Source organism: Chlorocebus sabaeus, chromosome X, assembly GCF_047675955.1.
Source record: "Chlorocebus sabaeus isolate Y175 chromosome X, mChlSab1.0.hap1, whole genome shotgun sequence".
NCBI classification, from domain to species: domain Eukaryota; kingdom Metazoa; phylum Chordata; class Mammalia; order Primates; family Cercopithecidae; genus Chlorocebus; species Chlorocebus sabaeus.
The window spans coordinates 15273625-15291932 of NC_132933.1; the positions used below are offsets into that span (position 1 = coordinate 15273625).

General features: G+C 49.6%; 1 protein-coding gene across 1 annotated transcript; it reads left to right on the plus strand.

Annotated features, from left to right (window-relative positions):
• The first annotated feature begins 14545 nt into the window (after positions 1 to 14545).
• SOX3 (SRY-box transcription factor 3) lies at positions 14546 to 16704 on the plus strand. Its single transcript, XM_007992866.3, has one exon. It carries the CDS (start codon positions 14563 to 14565, stop codon positions 15901 to 15903), a length of 1341 nt encoding a protein of 446 aa, XP_007991057.1. The 5' UTR covers positions 14546 to 14562; the 3' UTR covers positions 15904 to 16704.
• The last annotated feature ends 1604 nt before the right edge of the window (positions 16705 to 18308 follow it).

Here is an 18308-nt window from a genome sequence, read left to right on the forward strand (position 1 = left end):
CTGAGAGTCACATAATTTAAGTGATATTGTAAGTGGAACTTTGAACCCAATTTTATCAGGGGTTGCTACTGACTCTCAGCGCTAATGTGAAGTCACAGGAGAGAAATGCTTCAGATTTGGGGTATTACTGTGGGAACACTTTCTAGATCCAATCTCCAAATGTGGCACCCCTATACTTATCAGACACAATGAATGCCTCTCCTGTAGAGTTCCAAAGACTAGCCCTACATCCTTAGGGCTGGAAATGTAAAGACAAACCCAAGATGGCAGCAGAAGGTTTAAGAAGCTCTAATGCAGATGAGTATCCACTACTCTGCTCATTCTGAAACCCAAAGCACCCCTGAATTCCTCCCGCTCCTGAAATTCCCACAAAGCTCACCCAGGATGAGAGCAGGTAGCTAGAGACGGTTGACCGCTCCCGGTAACTTTTTGATCCCTCTACTCTTCCAGTCCCAGAGGCTTTCCTCCTGCCCCATCCCGCCACAGATTAGGGCATCTTCTCCTGTGGATACAAAATCGGAATTTAGCTTTCTTAGTTTGGTTCTGCCTCTACAACAATTTTCTGTCAGAAGTGCTGAAACTGAAGACTCTAAACAGTGCAACTAGGAGAACAGCCATTTCTGAAGAAAATCAAGGGCCACTCCAGCTTTATTTGTTTATTGTTATTTTTTATTTTGGGGGGGTACATAATAGATATATATATTTATGGGGTACATGAGATGTTTTGATGCAGGCGTGCAACGTGAAATAAGCATATCATGAAAAATGGGGTATCCATCCCCTCAAGCATTTATCCATTGAGTTGCAAACAATCCAATTACACTCTTTAAGTTATTTAAAAATGTACAGTTATTATTGACTATAGTCATCCTGTTATGCTATGAAATCATAGGTTTTATTCATTCATTTTTTTTTTTTTTTTTTTTTTTTTGAGACAGTGTCTTGCTCTGTCACCCAGGCTGGAGTGCAGTGGCGCAATCTCGGCTCACTGTAAGCTCTGTCTCCCAGGTTCACGCCATTCTCCTGCCTCAGCCTCCCTAGTAGCTAGGACTACAGGCGCCCACCACCACACCCGGCTAATTTTTTTGTATTTTTAGTAGAGACAGAGTTTCACCGTGTTAGCCAGGATGGTCTCGATCTCTTGACCTCGTGATCCACCCGCCTCGGCCTCCCAAAGTGCTGGGATTACAGGTGTGGGCCACTGCGCCCGGCCTTATTCATTCTTTCTAGCTATTTTTTGTACCCATCACTTCAGCTTTCAGTGCTATTAAAAATAGCATCATACGGGAACTTTTGGAATCTTCAAAACCTTACAAGGAAAAGGGTCCTTACAAAGCATGTAACTCAATTGCCTCACTCCACAGGTCAGGAAAGTGAGATCCAGAGAGAGGAAGGGTCTCTTTGTAAAATCACACAATGTGAAAATCAGGCTCTTCTAGGGCAGTGCAGTGGAAGGAACCATCATTTACAGACAGATCAAATCTCAAAGTTTTGTCACTGAATGTGTAACCTTAGCCAGGTTGCTAGGATTAAACAAAGTTATACCTGTAAAGGTCATGACAGTGTTACCTTGTAGTAAGTTTCAATAAATGGTCACTATCATTATAATTTCCTGGAAGCTTTAGCAAACACACGTTTGCATATATATGTCATAAACCAAGAGATGAACACTGGAAAGTGAAAAGTCAAGGCCAGTGAACTGGATGCTTAGATCAGCAGGCTGCTTTGCTATGACCTTCCATGTGAACCCCACCTGGCAGGGATAAGGAACAAAATACAGGATTCATTTGACTTCCAAGAACGAAAGGAAATAAGTGTCACCACAACAGATTAGTGTGCATGGCCTGAGAAGTTCACACTAGTGTATTGCTTTACCTATTTAATCCTGAATCTGACTGTGTCAATTTTAATGTTTCTAATTAGTGTACCTTGAGACCTGAGGATATCTCTCTCCAGTCCACTTCTTGGGGAACAATCTAGAAGTGGGGGGATATTCCTTGTGCTTCCTCTGCCATTTGCCACTGCTCATTAAGACATCTGCCTTTACTTAAATATAGAAAAAATATGACATGCTTCTTAACAGGGCATAATTACTGATAACACTGCAGAATATGCAACTTAATAATAAATGCAGTCATTGGCAAAGTGCAAATTACAATTTCATGGAACGATAACTGGACAGAGTCAAGAAATGTCCTTTCCATGCCTGATTTTGCCAATAACAAGCTCCACTCTTTTAGACAGTCGCTTAATCCTTTTGAACCTGTTTCCTTATTTGTTAAAATATAAATAAGTTTGCCGTCTCTGTGCTATATAGCTCACAAGGTTGCTGTGATGACGATAACCTAACATTTACTGAGTCCTATGACTAGGTATCAGGCACTGATTCAATACTTTATTTACATAATCTCATTTATTTCTTTTTGTTTTATTTTGAGATGAGGTCTCGCTCTGTCACTGAGGTTGGAGTGCAGTGGTGCAATGACAGCTCACTGCAGCCTCTACTTCCCCAGCTCAACGGATCCTCCCATCTCAACCTCCCAGGTGGTTGGGACTGCAACTAGGTAATTCTGACCTCAGGCAATATACCTTTCCAGTGTTCATCTCTTGGTTTATGACATATATGAGCCTCCCAAAGTGCTGGGATTACAGGCATGAGCCACTGCAGCCCGTCAGGATTCTTTTTAATAAGAACTAAAGTGTCTCTAATTTATTTATTTAAAATAATGTTTATAATTCTCTTTTATTTCTTATTTTTGAAGCAGGGCCTTCTTCTCTCATCCAGGCTGGAGCGTCGTGGCAGGGACAGCTTGTTGCAACCTCTGCCTGCCTCTTGGGTTCAAGTGATCCTCTCACCTCAGCCTCCCAAGTAACTGGGGGGCTCGTGCTACCACGCCTGGCTAAGTTTTGAATTTTTTTTTTTTTTGGAGAGACAGGGTTTTGCCATGTTGCCCAGGCTGGTCGTGAACTCCTGGGCTCAAGCAATCCACCCACCTTGGCCTCCCAAAGTGCTGGGATTACAGGTGTGAGCCACTGCGCCCAGCTAATTTTTGCAATTCTCTAAATCTTTTCAGAAGCCACCGTGAGGAATGATAAGACTTTACTCTGTGCCGGTGATTAATATTACTTTTGTTGTTTTTTTTTTTTCATTCCACTTGTTCAGCTGTGCCGACTTCTGAGGCCTCACAGAAAATATAAAAGCTATAAAATTTGAACAAGACTTCTTTCCTAATTCAGCAGGATTCCTGAAGTAATCTATAGAAAGAACATATTTCTACTGACCCCTGAAAGTAAAAAAATTAAACCCTACATTTTAAGCAAAAAAATAAAGGATTTAAAATATGTATGACACTAATTAATTGTACATTTTTAACAGCAGGCATGTGTCTATTATAAAAGGTATTTTATGTTATCTCAAAATTAAACACAAGAGGCCTCTCCGTCACAAATGAAAACCCCCATCATCTCAGTGAGTGCTCTCCAGAGAGCTTTGACAGAAACAATCTCAAGTGACTCTGTCGAATGTGGGAGATGGCAACGCAGAATGGGAACCATGGAGTAATTAATTCATTTTTTTTCCTTCCATTCAAAGGCGACTTACTTAAATACCATGATTCATTCCACAAACATCTGTGCATAGCCCTGTAAGAGGTATAAGGAAAGTGAGACATGGTTCCCTCTTCTCCACACTGGAGGAATGTTCAATCCCGTTTGGGATAAAAGAAAGCCTAGTTGAAAAACAAGACAATAACTCTTACTTAAGCTGGCTCTGTACGAAGCAGAGTACCAGGTGCTTTCAGCTGTATCATCTTGTTGAATCCTCACCCTAATTCAGTGAAGAAGGCCTGACTACCCAACCCTATCAGATGAGAAAACTGAGGTTCAGGAAGATTAGCAAAGTTGCCCAAATCATACAGATGATAAATGCTCAAATTCAAGTTCAAATTCAGGTTTACCAGACCAATACCATTGTATTTGTTTTTCCTGCCACGCCACACTACTCTAAAGTGAAAAACCATAATCAATGGTCAGCAATTTGGTATTAAGGGGAGAGAGCTAAACTAAGACCTGAATCTTGACCCTTAGAGATTTCATGGAAGCTACTAAATGCCAGTCTAGAGCAGGGCCAGGACTAATGTGAGGCAAGTCAGGCACCTAGGACACAAAATTTAAGGAGGCACATACCCAGGCTCGTACAAAAGCCCCAACTGGCTGGGCATGTTGGTTCATGCCTGTAAACCCAGCACTCTGAGATGCCAAGGCGGGAGGATCACTTGAGGCCAGGAGTCCAAGACCAGCCTGGGCAACATAGCAAGACTGTCTCTACAAGAAAAAAAAAAAAAAAAAGTTTTTAAACAGTTGGGCATGGTGCCACGGGCCTGCAGTGAGCTGTGATCATGTCACAGCAGCCTGGGTGAAAGAGTGAAATCCTGTGTCTACAATAAATAAATAAATAAATAAATATCATGCTAATCAAAACCCAAGCAAATAACTGGCCTGGTCTCTGACCACTAGAAAATCACGGAGTGTCTTGACACATTCAATCCCTAAGTTCTGTTCTCTTCTAACAGTTAAAGCATAGAAAACTTTACTACATTAATAAGAAGATTATTTAATCCAGGGTTGCATTTGTATAGCCTTAAGAGCAGGTACTTCCCTAAATTTTGTGTGCCCTAGGTGCCCGGCTTATCCCAGCCCTGGTCTGGAAATTCAGCCCCTTCCTTCTACAATCTTAGAGTTTTAGAGCTGGTTGGAGATTACAAATCACTGCCAGCCAATGGTAATGGTGGTGATGATGATGATTGATGGTGGTGATGATGATGATGGTGGTGATAATGAATGGCATTATTTGAGTGCTTACTCACTTCAGATTTTGGCACATGCATCACCTCCCAAAGAGGCATTTCCTGAACATTCTATTTAAAACATCAACTCCCATCACTCTCTAGACCCATATCCTGCTTTGTCTTCCCAGCAATTATTACTTCCAGACACTCACTAATTCTCTTTATTCATTTGTTTGTGTTTATTTGTTCCCATCTTCCCCTAGAATGTAAATGCGATGGGTATAAAAACTTTGTTAAGTCCACTGTTGTACCCCCAAGGTCTTGAAGAGTATCTGGCCTATAGTAGACCTTCAATAAAAATGTGTTGATTAATAAATGACCTTGCTTACTTACATCCATGTGACCCTTGAGCCTGTGCTCTTATTCATCAAGATCTAACAAAAATCAACTGGTGCAATTCAAGGCTTCCGTACAAGGATTCTGCCCTGGGGGATTTCTTCTCAAGCATTAGGATCCCTTTGTTTCCTTAATTTTAAAACAAGGAAACACCCAGGCTCTATTTTACATCAGCATCCTGAGAAATAGTTCTGCTGCATATGCTGTCCCCTTCCAAAGCTGCAGTTAAAGCTTCAGTTTTCTTTGACAGCAGTTTTGGGACTCCCACAAACTCCTTCACGGATGACCACAACATCACACATTGATACCTCTTTCCAAAACGAAAACCAAGTGCTACAGCACACAAGATCAGACTCACCAAAATACTCGCACAGCTCTCAGTCTGGACAACCTCCAGGCTACTGATTGCTAACTCCTACCACTAAACTTCACCTTGAGAAGGTGACAGGTTTCCTCTAGCTCCTGCAGAATTCTCTCTGAAAGCAGGCACCATCATAAGCAACAGACAAGAGGAACCGTCTTATCCTTGCATACTGGTAAGATGACTCCCTTTATTATAGGAATCCAAGGGTAGGAAGAGTCAAGGGACTTCATTGCCAAGGAAAAGCACCTTCTTCCAGTTGCCAAGGAAATCAGATATGGCAATGTCATACTCCTTGGCAAAATGCTTTTAAGAACTCCATTCTGACATCCATTTGAACACAGCAACAAAGAAGTTAATGCTCAAAAGCAAAAAGCAAACACACCAATTTATCCAGTATCGAAAATATGACGAGAAGCCATCAAATGGAAGCATCCATTTTCAACAAGAAATACATGCTGAATACAGGAGCATAAGAAGCATTTTTGTTTTGTTTTGTTTTGTTTTGGTGAGACTGTCGCTCTGTCGCCCAGGCTGGAGTGCAGTAACATGATCATGGCTCACTGCAGCCTCGACCTCCTGGGCTCAAGCAATCCTCCTACCTCAGCCTGTGAGTAGCTGGGACTATATGCGCATGCCACCATGCCTGGCTAAATTTATTTTTTGTAGAGACGGAGGTCTCACCATGTTGCATAGGCTGGTCTTGAACTCCTAGCCTCAAGCGATCCTCACATTTCAGTCTCTCAAAGTGCTAGGATTACAGATGTGGGCCACCACATCTGGCCCATAAGAAGCATTTTGGTAACAACTTTTTTGTCATTGTTCTTCAGAAATACATACTTTGAATAGTCATCCTAGTGGCTCTACTCTATCCTTTCTAAACTGGCCACCTCTCTCTGTTTAACTTTATTCAAGGGAATGACGACTCTCAGGGACCTGTCCATGGTTATTATGTTATTTTGTTTAAACGAATTTACAGTTTTGTTAAAATATTCTTTGTTTTGTGAACAAATTAATTATACTTAACTGTATTTTAAAAAGATTCTAAGTGATTTTATTAGCACAACCCTAAACAGGAAAATCACAAACCAATCCTATTGAATTGCACTATTGTTTAGTTATTCAAGGGATTTATACAGTGATTTATAAAGATGAGATAGATAAGCATTTTACTTTCAAAGGAAGTAAAGCCTTCCCAGCCTATAACTCTATTTTGATGTTTCTAGAACATATGTCTACAGGCTAAGACTCACTGCTATTATTACTGAATTTTTTTCTCATATTATTACTTTACGTATATTGAAAGGTTTTATTTTGTAGCACACCATACAAACATTTTTTTTTTCTTGCAGGCTAGATAATTTCACCAAAATGGTAAAGAATTAATATTTATAAAATGAAATTATATCTAATGATACTAAACCAATAGGGTTAGCAAATTTCAAAATTTTTATTTTTAAAACACAAAGATGTACAAACCAAATTATGGTCTAAAGGGCAGAGCAAAATTATCTAGAGATGGATTGAGTTCTGTGAACAATTAGAAACAATGCTGAAAGCTGCTCATTTATGTCCCTCCTCTGTCATCACCTCATCTGGGTCTTTCAATGATGGGCTGAGAAATATAGAGAAAAAAAAAAAAAGCAGGGTTTTCAATATGGTTTTTCTTTTGGAAACAATAAAAACATTAAACTTTATGTATATAAGTGTCTGTGTACCGAATGGTAGTCCTTTCATGAAACTCCAGCTTGGGTTTTGTCTGAGTGGGGAAGTGGGGAGGGAGTCTGTGAATACCCCCAGAGTCATTTAAAATATATAGTATTAGCTAATTGATGACAGGACTAAAAACAATAGTAAGTAGGCAGCCTGGCTGTGAGCCAGGAACAAGGCTTTATGGTGAAAGCGAGTTTACATTAGAGGCCTGTTTTTCCCCTTTCCTTATATGAAATGAACAGCTGTAATTGAAAAGCAAGGAGCTCTATGGTTTATAGAAATAGGTGTTGTGAAGAGCCTTGGCCGTCTAATTTTCTTCCTATTGCAGGGCAGGCTTCCATTGTCTGTTTTTTAGAGCTAATTTCTTTTCTGATCAAAAGGCCCACGTCGTTGAAAAGGTAGTAATGACTATTCATTTGGCTGAAGCCTCCATTCTCCAGACTGCAAGCTTTATTTAGAAATGGCTATTTCTTTCTAAAAGGAAAAGCTCATTTATGTCCTCTATAATGTCAATTAAAGTAGAATATATTTTAATTATTTATCCTGAGGAGAAACCTTTTAGGAACTTAATTTAGTATGCCTATGTTATGCAGACACTACAATATGTGAATGTGGAATGATATCTAGACACATGGGTTTTATTTTATTTTACCACTAATGAATAGTTTATTTGCAACTAATTAACAAGTTAAATCGGCACAATTAGTGTCGGATTTCTTTAATAATATAACTCATAAAGGGATAGCCATTGGAACTAGAAAATAAGGTTGGTTGTTGGCTTTGTAAAGAAACCATTCCACAAAAGGGACAGTTTTTTTCCCATTAGAAAGGGTTATTGGGACGTTCTTCCCGTTGCTTTTTCAAATGAAAGCTGAGCTGTGCTGCGGGAGGAAATATGCTCAGAAACAAGGGGAGATGGTGTTAATTACACAAACATCACATTAGCAAAGCCCCGACGTCCTAACTCGGCGATGCTTTTCGGAGAAACGGAATTGGGATGACGGCGGCCTAGACGCCAAAACGCCAGCACGACCAGACCTCTCGACAGATCTCGTTTTCTCGCGCCGTCTGGCCGCCAACCCGCTGGGAAACGGGTCTGCCTGAGGCTAGGCATCCTCCATACCTGGCAAGCAGCAAGTGGCACGCTAGCTGTTCCTGGGCCGCGTCCCCACTCTGTCGCGAGCAGCGGCCCCAGAGCCCCCTTTTAGGCCACTCAGACGGCAACGCCGGGACGCTGGACCGCCAGGGCTCCAGGCACGCGGGCGCTTCCGCGTCAGCCTCTCCGCTAGCTGGACTCTACGCTGCCGTGGGAAAGCGAGCGCACACAGGGGAATGAGCGTGGCCCCTGCGGGTCGTGGCGGAGCGACCCCGCACACGCCAGGTCCTTGTCCAAGATGCTGCGCTTCTCGCGAGGCCCGATTTCTCCATAGATCGACTAGCGGGATGGGGTAGCATGAGGCGAAAATTTCTTTCTCTCCGAATCCGGACTCCTCTTGAGACTTTCCCAAGCCATTGCCACTATCTGATACGGAATGGGAAAGTGCAGGGTCTCCGTCCCGTACTTGGTGCACAACTCAGCACATAGTAGGTGGATGACAAAGGTTAGTGAAATGGAAAAAAATGAGGGCCGAGAAGAGATGAAAAGAGAACATAGAAATTCTGCGCACCAAATTCCACGGCTTTCCACTCTCTTAAAAGAAAATGATAAATAAAAAGAAAAGCAGAGAAATAAAAGAGAGGGGAAAAGGAACTGCTGAGTGCTGCCTTCGAATTTAAAATTTTCTCCAGGAAGCTCTACCCAACCCCCAACCCTGCCATCCTGCGCCCCCTGTGGTTGGGGCGATAGCTTTGCTTGGCCATACTGGAAGTGCCAGGAGGTCCACTGATTTTCCAGGCACCCTTTCCCAAGAAGCGCTGCCTTGCCTGGTGGACACGAGTGGAGTTGTGGAGACGTGGAAAAACTCAAACAGCATTGCATACCGATAACGATTTTAAGATTGCTTTATTGGCCCCGGCTTCCTGCAGGTCACCTCGCCTCTGTACAGGTGAGCGCTGTGCCTCTGCAGCCACAGAAGGAACTGGAAAGGGCAAAAGGCCCAGTGGGAGGGCAGGCCTAGCCGTAGGGGGCCGAGTTCCTGGAGTTGCTCCGCAGGGGTGGGGGTTTGGCAGTCTGCTGAGCTGAGCGCGTGAGGAGAGTTGTGGGTTTAGGCAAAGACGGGTGTGGGAGGGGGGTGAGAGGCAAAGAGGCTGACAGCGATGGCTCAGCAAAGCCCGCTGGAAATGGGACCCCAGTGCGTGGGCAGAGCCTTCCTTCCTCCGGGAAAATGGCAACGTTCGGGTGGTGAGGTCAGCTAGTGAAAGCAGAAGGCAAAGGTTGTCAAATTCCTTGTAGTTGCTGCGCACATAGGGAAAAGAGAGCTAGTGATTAACACCTGAATACTCTGTGGGTGGAAGGAAACTGAGCGCCAACGTGTGGGCCGAGGGGACTCCCAGTGTATTTTCCAAGAACAGCTCAGCTAACCAAGTGAATAGAATGCGGAAACTTTTTTAAAAGTATCCCTGCAGCCTCCCAAAAAAGAGCAACACCAAACTACGATAGAATACAGTTGCACAGCCCGCAGGAGACTTTATGGTACCTCGAGGACCTTGTTGTCCCACACCTCGCAGCTCCTAGCAACCTTTCTTTAGAGACCATCAACTAAGTTATTACAATCTGCACCCACCAGCCTAGGGTCTTCAGCTCCTTCTGTGACCTGTAAGAAAGAGTACTTTCGCTGGAGACAGTGTTACGGGCTGGCGGATTGGGGGTGGGGTTCCTACTGAATGCTTCAGGAACTGGAAGGTGCTGTCTCTACCACCCTGTTGAAATGATGGTGACCTTTCCGACCTTTTTTTTTTTTTTTTTTTTTTTTTTTTTTTTTTAAACAAGGGATGGTTCTACAATAGACCTAAGCCTATGATTTTTTTTTTTTAATCAAGGCTCTCAATCAGTGGCCTAAATACACAATCTTGGCTAGAAGCCAGAGTAAACAGACAAGGGGTGTTCTCAAGGGAAAAAATAGAAATGACTGCTTTAAGAAACGCAAACTGTTGCGAGTTTGTTTTTGGTTTTGTTTGTCTGTTGAAAATCAAAGCGTCTCCGAGAGTCTCCAGGATAAGTTGTTCTCACTTCCTAAAAGCCAGACCCTGAGCTGGCCTTGGCTACACTTGAGAAACCTGAAAGGCGAACGCTAGGCCACAGTCGGAGGGCAACCTTTGCTGACCCTATTGTCAGGCCTCAGCCGGCCCAGGCGAGCCCAAATACCGCCCACCCCACCCCACTCTCCAACTCTCCATCCCCCAAACGGCACAGACACACATCCGTCCCAAACCACCCAGCACGCAGAGGACACCTCTTCTTTCTTCTTCTTCTTTTTTTTTTTTTTTAAGACGGAGTCTCTCGATCTTGTCGCCCAGGCTGGAGTGCAGTGGCGCAATCTCGGCTCACTGCAACCTCCGCCTCCCAGGTTCAAGGGATTCTCCTGCCTCAGCCTCCTGAGTAGCTGGGATTACAGGCACTCGCCACCACGCCAGGCTAATTTTTGTACTTTTAGTAGAGACGGGGTTTCGCCATGTAGGCCAGTCTGGTCTCGAGCTCCTGACCTCAGGTAATCCTCTCGCCTCGGTCTCCCAAAGTGCTGGGATTACAGGCGTGAGACACCGCGCCCGGTCGAGGGCACCTCTTCTAATAACTTGGGTCCCAATCACGCCAGGGACCTCGAAAAAGGTCCCCTATGAGCAGTTACTGAAGAGGAATCGATGCAGACACCTCCGCGCGGTCGTGGGATAGCTCCTTTCCTGCTCTTTCTACCAGTAGCTCTAAGGCACAATTGCTGAGTGTTCTTTGCAGATATAAGGCACTTGGGACACACCTGATGTCGGCCAAACCTAGAAACAGGAAGAAGGCAGAGCAGGGTGCCCTATGTACCCAAAGCCCACTGGCCCAGTCACGCTAGACTCTTGGTCCCGGAGTTTTGCTATAACCCGCCCTCTAAGCATAGGCATCACATCTGCTCCGCCGCAAAGTCGCTTGGTCTCTTTCGAAGGTTGGGGCGACCTCCAAGCCCCGGAGGGCGAAACGACAAGAGGCTACGCTGGGTGAAGTTTCCAATGGAAGCCAACAAACGGCGCTATTGTCGCGCCCTGGGTTCTGGGAGCCCCAGGGCTGGCTCCAGTCGGAGGGAGCGGGAGCTCTCTAGGGAGGGCGGGGGAATGGGGAGGGGGTCTTGGTCGGGTTCCCAGCCCCAGATCCGGAGCTCTGTGAGCGGCCCAAGGGCACTTGGAGGCTGGAGAGGGCGAGAGAGCTGCTGAGCGCGCTCTCTTCTCCTGAAGAGGTTGAAGGATCGGTCCTGGTTCCCGCTGCGTTCCTCTGCTTTCCTCGCTGGGTGCAGGGTGCGCGTTGGAGACACTGGAGTTGGGGCTCCGCCAGCTGCCTTGCCTTCCCGCAGCCCCGGCCGGAACCGAGGCCTCCTGCACTGTGGTACCTGTCGCAACAACCTCTCCCGATCCTCAGCGAAGGTTGCGCCGCTGGGCTGGTGCCTAAGCCTGCGCTGCAGGTGGGCTAAGAACTGATTTATTTCCAACCTTCCCTCATCTCCCCACGCCCGCAATGGTAACCTTGCTTGTCTATTGAAATAATAGTTTGTATTTAGAAAGCGTCCTCCCAAGAGTTTCCAAGGAAATCTGGCGTGGCTCTTACCTGAGAATGTGCAGATCACCCCAGAACCACCAGATACGGAGATTTTATGTATCTACCCCCCGAGAGGGAGCTGGCCTTAGCGAGAAGTCGGGAGAATTGGGAGAGTGTGCCTGGTCCTGGCAAAAGACTGCTGTAAATCTGGCAGGAGGATGTAGGGCAAAAATGAGCTCACGTAAGCCTCGTGCTAAGTGTGATCAAATGTCAGACAGCTGGGAGCAGTGACTAGTTTCCCCTGTTAATTTGCTGAGGGGAGGGTATCGGCCCAGCACCGTATCCCCTGCCTTGGGAAATATGCAGCCCAGGCGCTGTCACCGCAACGTTTACTTGGGTCCTAAAACTTGGAAAGAAACCTGACATCTGTCAAGCTACTGGACGCCAGGCCGCGCGTCGGTTGGGTAGTTTCCTAAAACTCGCTTCACTTAGCAACAGCCTCCGGGGCCCAGAAAAGCCCAGAGAGGGCACGCGGGGAAGACGGCAGGAGGGCAGGGATATTGCACATTGGCTTCTGTAGGAGAGGATGGATTTGCCTAAGAAAGTTTGACCTTGTCGGCCACTTCGCCAAGAAAACAGGTGCAGGTAGGGATTGCCTAATCATTATGTTTTCTGAGACGTACTTTTCAGCCCATGTTCGCTAAGCGCGCGCGCGCGCGCACACACACACACACACACACACACACAAACTATATCCACATACAGAAACCTTCCAGAGAGTTTACTTAAATTTAAAACCCTAAATCCGTATGCCCATCCAGTTGATCGCAGCCCTTGGCTGCGGAATACTCAGATCAGGTGGAACACAAACTTAAGGGGCAAGTTTCCAGATCCCACACTTCCGGGAGATGATGCCGGCTCGGAGCCGGGATTCTTTTGCCTGCGGTCCGCCTGGCCGAGAGGGGGCTGGCCTGCTCTGCGCCTCCACTCCCCCCCGACCCCACTAACAAGCCGAGGAGGCGTACGTTTTAATTCGTGGGGGAGAGAAAGGCGGATGAGCCCAGCGTGCAGAAGTCCGGGGATCGCGTGGTCTTGCATTAACGCTAAGAAGCTAGAAACCTGGGATTCCCCCGCGTACCCCCAACCACTTAAGATTATGCTTTCCGTTTAGTTCCCCACCTTTCCACGCGACTGGGGATGGTGGGGGAGCGAGACCCCACACCGTATTGACACCTTATTTTAGTTTCTGCCAAATCTGCCGGGATGGCTTCTCATTCCCACTCGCTACCTCGGGCTGCTCGGAGAGTTTCAAACGCTGTGCCACTCGCTTCAGCTGGCGGTGGCGATTATCGGAGTTTCCTCTCCCCGCAGCCAGAGTTCCCGCGCCGCTTGTCTTTGGCAGATAACCCAACAAGCAAGTGAATGTCCCTCTCCGAATCTCAGGAAGTCTCTAAAACAATAAAAGAGATGGACGGAATCCGTTAGCAGAGCCTGCTCCCGCGGGAGGCGGCGCGGCTGCGCGCCCAGAGTAGCGCTCAGCGGTCCCGGCAGGTGCGGGGGCAGTGGAGGGGGCCCGGCGGTTCGCCCGGAGGACGGCCTCGGCTCCGCTCCGGCCAACGTCGCCCCCCCCTCAAGAAACTTTTCTTTCACTCTGAGAGGCTCCGTGTTGCCATGAAAACGGATTTTCCAAGGGGCCCGACCCTCCCCCTCAGGGGCATCGGACTGGAAAAACCGAAATGGCCAGAGAGCAGAGACAAAAAGGGGCCGCTAAGCGGGGGCCAGGAGCGAGAGAGGGGAGGCCAGTTCACCCCCTACGTCCCACACATACTCTCCACACCACCTTGTGCGAGCGCCTCTGCCAGGCTCAGGAGACGGGCGACTGACTGCTTGCCCGCCCTCCTGCAAACCCCCAAGAGCCTCACAGCCGAGTGCACCCTGCAGTCCTGAAGCCTGTCTCCCATGCCCGGGCCCCTGACCCACGCTCCGTCCGGGGCGCACTGGTCCTCCTAGAGAAAGGTCTGGACAACCAGCGGCCAGTTTCAGGGAGAGCTTCTTGGAGACGCAGCCAGGAGCACTTCCAATGAGCCTGGAGTCCCTAAGCCGGCCTGGGTAGCTGATGGTGCCCTGTGTTCCTAGCGCTGGCAGCAGAAGCGGCCAGAAATCCTCCGTGCAGACAACGGGAAGCTTTGCAGGCTGGCCAGGGGATGGGGCGCCGGTCGGCCTTGACAGGGTTGCAAAGTTGTTTTCTAAATTCCGAAGGCGCCCCTCTGCCCCCTCCCCCCAATCTGCTCGCGTGCCCCCTCCCCCCGCCCCCGTCACCTCCTCAGGTTTCGTTCTTTCAAACTTTTTGAAACCCTAATTGGTGGCCTCGGAGTGGGTCTCGTGGACTCCCGCCTCCTAAGTAACTCTTACCACGTCACTAGGCCAAAGAGGGGAGTGGGGTGAACGAAAGGGCTCCCCGAACTTTTCTTTTTCCAGCCAGGCCGAACGGGGGCTCGGTAATGATTGGCCAGGGCGCATCACTGCGAACCTGTCAATCACGGGTCCTCCGGGTGGCGAGGGGCGGACCAAACGCCAACCCCGGGGGATCCGAGCAGGTATATAAGGGGCCCGGCTAGAGCCCAGCCAGATTGTGAATGCGACCTGCTCGAGACAACGCATCAGGTGCGAGACGCCCGTGGGTTCCTGCTGACTTGGCGCGGAGCATTTTGATAAGCCTACCCTTCCCGCCGGACTCGCTGGCCCACAGGCCACCAAGTTCCGCTCCGACGGAATCCCAGGGCCTTTTCACCGTGGCCGCTCCAGCCCCGGGAGCGCCTTCTCCTCCCGCCACGCTGGCGCACCTTCTTCCCGCCCCGGCAATGTACAGCCTTCTGGAGACTGAACTCAAGAACCCCGTAGGGACACCCACACAAGCGGCGGGCACCGGCGGCCCCGCAGCCCCGGGAGGCGCAGGCAAGAGTAGTGCGAACGCAGCCGGCGGGGCGAACGCAGGCGGCGGCAGCAGCGGTGGTTCGAGCGGCGGTGGCGGGGGCACAGACCAGGACCGTGTGAAGCGGCCCATGAACGCCTTCATGGTATGGTCCCGCGGGCAGCGGCGCAAAATGGCCCTGGAGAACCCCAAGATGCACAATTCTGAGATCAGCAAGCGCTTGGGCGCCGACTGGAAACTACTGACCGACGCTGAGAAGCGACCATTCATCGACGAGGCCAAGAGACTTCGCGCCGTGCACATGAAGGAGTATCCGGACTACAAGTACCGACCGCGCCGCAAGACCAAGACGCTGCTCAAGAAAGATAAGTACTCCCTGCCCAGTGGCCTGCTGCCCCCCGGTGCCGCCGCCGCCGCCGCCGCTGCTGCGGCCGCAGCCGCTGCCGCTAGCAGTCCGGTGGGCGTGGGCCAGCGCCTGGACACGTACACGCACGTGAACGGCTGGGCCAACGGCGCGTACTCGCTGGTGCAGGAGCAGCTGGGCTACGCGCAGCCCCCGAGCATGAGCAGCCCGCCGCCCCCGCCAGCGCTGCCGCCGATGCACCGCTACGACATGGCCGGCCTGCAGTACAGCCCCATGATGCCGCCCGGCGCTCAGAGCTACATGAACGTCGCTGCAGCGGCCGCCGCCGCCTCGGGCTACGGGGGCATGGCGCCCTCAGCCACAGCCGCCGCGGCCGCCGCCTACGGGCAGCAGCCCGCCACCGCCGCTGCCGCAGCTGCGGCCGCAGCCGCCATGAGCCTGGGCCCCATGGGCTCGGTAGTGAAGTCTGAGCCCAGCTCGCCGCCGCCCGCCATCGCATCGCACTCTCAGCGCGCGTGCCTCGGCGACCTGCGCGACATGATCAGCATGTACCTGCCACCCGGCGGGGACGCGGCCGACGCCGCCTCTCCACTGCCCGGCGGTCGCCTGCACGGCGTGCACCAGCACTACCAGGGCGCCGGGACTGCAGTCAACGGAACGGTGCCGCTGACCCACATCTGAGCACCGGCTTGCGCTCGTCCACCCTTGTTCCCCACCCCCACCCCACCTCCCGCCCCGCACCCCCAAGCTGGGACGCCTTGTTTAGCTTTGCTTGCCTGGGACTGTTGCCTTGTACCGATGACGGGGAGGACTGAAAGTTTTGCTGTAGCTGTCGGGTTTTGTACAAAAGCAAAAATAAGTCAGGAGCAGCGAAAATGGGACTTCTAGAGAGCTCTCTTGTCCCACGCCGCTGCTCCTTCTTTCACCTTTGTAGACTGGGAATTGCTGTGTTATTTGCAAAGAAAAAACAATCCCCCCACCCCCACTCCTCCTCCTGAGTTCCTGGGTTATTCTGTTACATTTGAAAATGTTGTCTTGTTAGTTTGCAGTTAGCCAAGGAGTGAATGGGAGAAACATAGTATCGGGTGAGGCTAGTTGGAGAACTGCAACGCCTACGCCCCCAGTCGTGTCGCGTCTGTTTTTCTCGTGGTTTTTTGGGGGCACTGACCGCTCCAAGCGGCGCGGCAGCTAAAGCCAATGTTAATTTATAGCCAGGTGTGCGTGTGTCTCCCGCCTCGCCGCCCCTGGCCGCGGGACAGCTTCTGTCCAGTCATGTTGAGTTGGTGATTTCTGCCGTGATCTGTTTGATATTTCGTCGCGCTAATGTGTTCAGATTTCGTTTGGGTAGTGGGGAGGGGCTACTTTGTTTCAGGTTTTTCAAGCTTTTACTCTTACTTCCTAAATGAGAGATCAATAAATTTTATAACCAACATGATGGAGTCCTGATAATTTTGCGGCCCTGAAACTTTTTTGCGGGTTGGGGAGGGGACCAACACTCGGTTTTACAACTGAGATCCCATCCTAGGGACGGGGTGGGACCTGGGGGGAGGCAAGCATAATCTGAAATGGTTTCCTTTTAACTACTGGCGATCCACCATACACTAGCTTCCAATAGTCTCAACTGAAACTCGAAAGCGGCTTGTCTTCTAGGAGCGTCTCCCGAGAGCGGGCACACGGTAGCTAAGGCGCCGAGCCCGCCGCCGCGCACTTGTTGATCGCAGTGAGCGTCTGCTGAAAGTGTCTGCTGCCGCAGCCACGCGAGGCGGGGCTGGAAAGGCGCGGCCGCTGAAACCGACCAAAAACGGGGCACTTTTACCTTTGTGCACTGGGGCGGGAAGACATTTGAGCCTAGCTGAAATATTTACAAAACGAAAACCCTTCGGAAATCTCGATGATCCTATTAAAAATAAATGGTTACAGGGATCCCCAGCAGGAAACAAATACATTTCAACCCTGGTAGCTGAACCGCCGAGTCAACATTCAGCGCTGGAAGATTTGGTATTAAAAAGTACTCCTTAGATTTTCAAAGATCTCCGAAACTCCTCCCAGGCGTTTTGTTTTTAACGTGTCAACTCAGTCCACCTATTTGTTTTCCAGAGAAGGCTCCTTTTCATCCAGAGTCTCGAGCCCGCTTTCTACTCCTTCCCCCTCCCCACTTTCCTCCAGTTCCTGACCCTTGGCCATTCCACTGTGCCCCCCGAAGGGCCTTTAGTTTCGCGCCCAGCCACACGGCCCCAGTGTATCTGTTTGGGGCCTAGGAAGAAAACAAATAGAACCAGTGTTTTTTTACCCCCTCCTCAGCTGTTTGAGGTGATTTCCTTAATCCCTTTAATCCTGTTACCTCGCTATCCCAGAATAACTAAACTCAGCCTTTCCAATAAGCTTGGCCTGGTGCACTGTTTTTATCCTCATCCACTACTGACCACAGGTTTCTTTGCTTGAGGTCTGCTGGGACCCTAGGCGACAGAGTCTCCTGTAAATTGGTCCGAATTCCACATTTCCAGCCGGCTTCCTTTGTGCGAGCCATTCACCTGCGGGCCGGGGAGGGCCTGCGGGGTGGGGTGGGGAGGGGGCTTTCTGAGGCTTCGGGGGTCGCGCCCGCTTTTTACACATCACTGAGGATCCTGGAGACTAAACCCACTCCGCCTCTCCAAGAAAGGTTGGGTCTCCCTGGGAAGGCAGCACCAGCCCCCTAAGACATTTCCACTGCCACCCCTCACCCCCCTCACTCCATCCCCTACCGTGCAGCATGGGGTGGGAGGGGGCCGGCGTTGATTTACAGACCCACACGCTTTGCCCTCCACCCAGTCCTCCTCCTGGTCCTGCCGCGCGTCCAGGCTCGAGCTCGGGCTGGGGCTCGTGTTCGGGTTCAATCTCTGCCTCGGTACCACTCCCCCTTCTCCCAATCCCGGGAACACAGACCTCGCGCCCCTCCTGGCTGGTTGGTGCTTCAACCCTTGCTGCTGTGATCGGAGCAAACCCGCAAGTTGCCTGATCAGTGAGTCTCATCTCCTCTTGCCCCTCAACCCGGGTGCTCCAAAAACCCAGGGGCGAGAGGAAACTCTTTTGTCCTATGTATCCCCCCA

Bases quoted from the DNA above. Each gene is read 5' to 3' on its own strand.
- SOX3 (XM_007992866.3), top strand. From the start codon at position 14,563: ATGCGACCTGCTCGAGACAACGCATCAGGTGCGAGACGCCCGTGGGTT.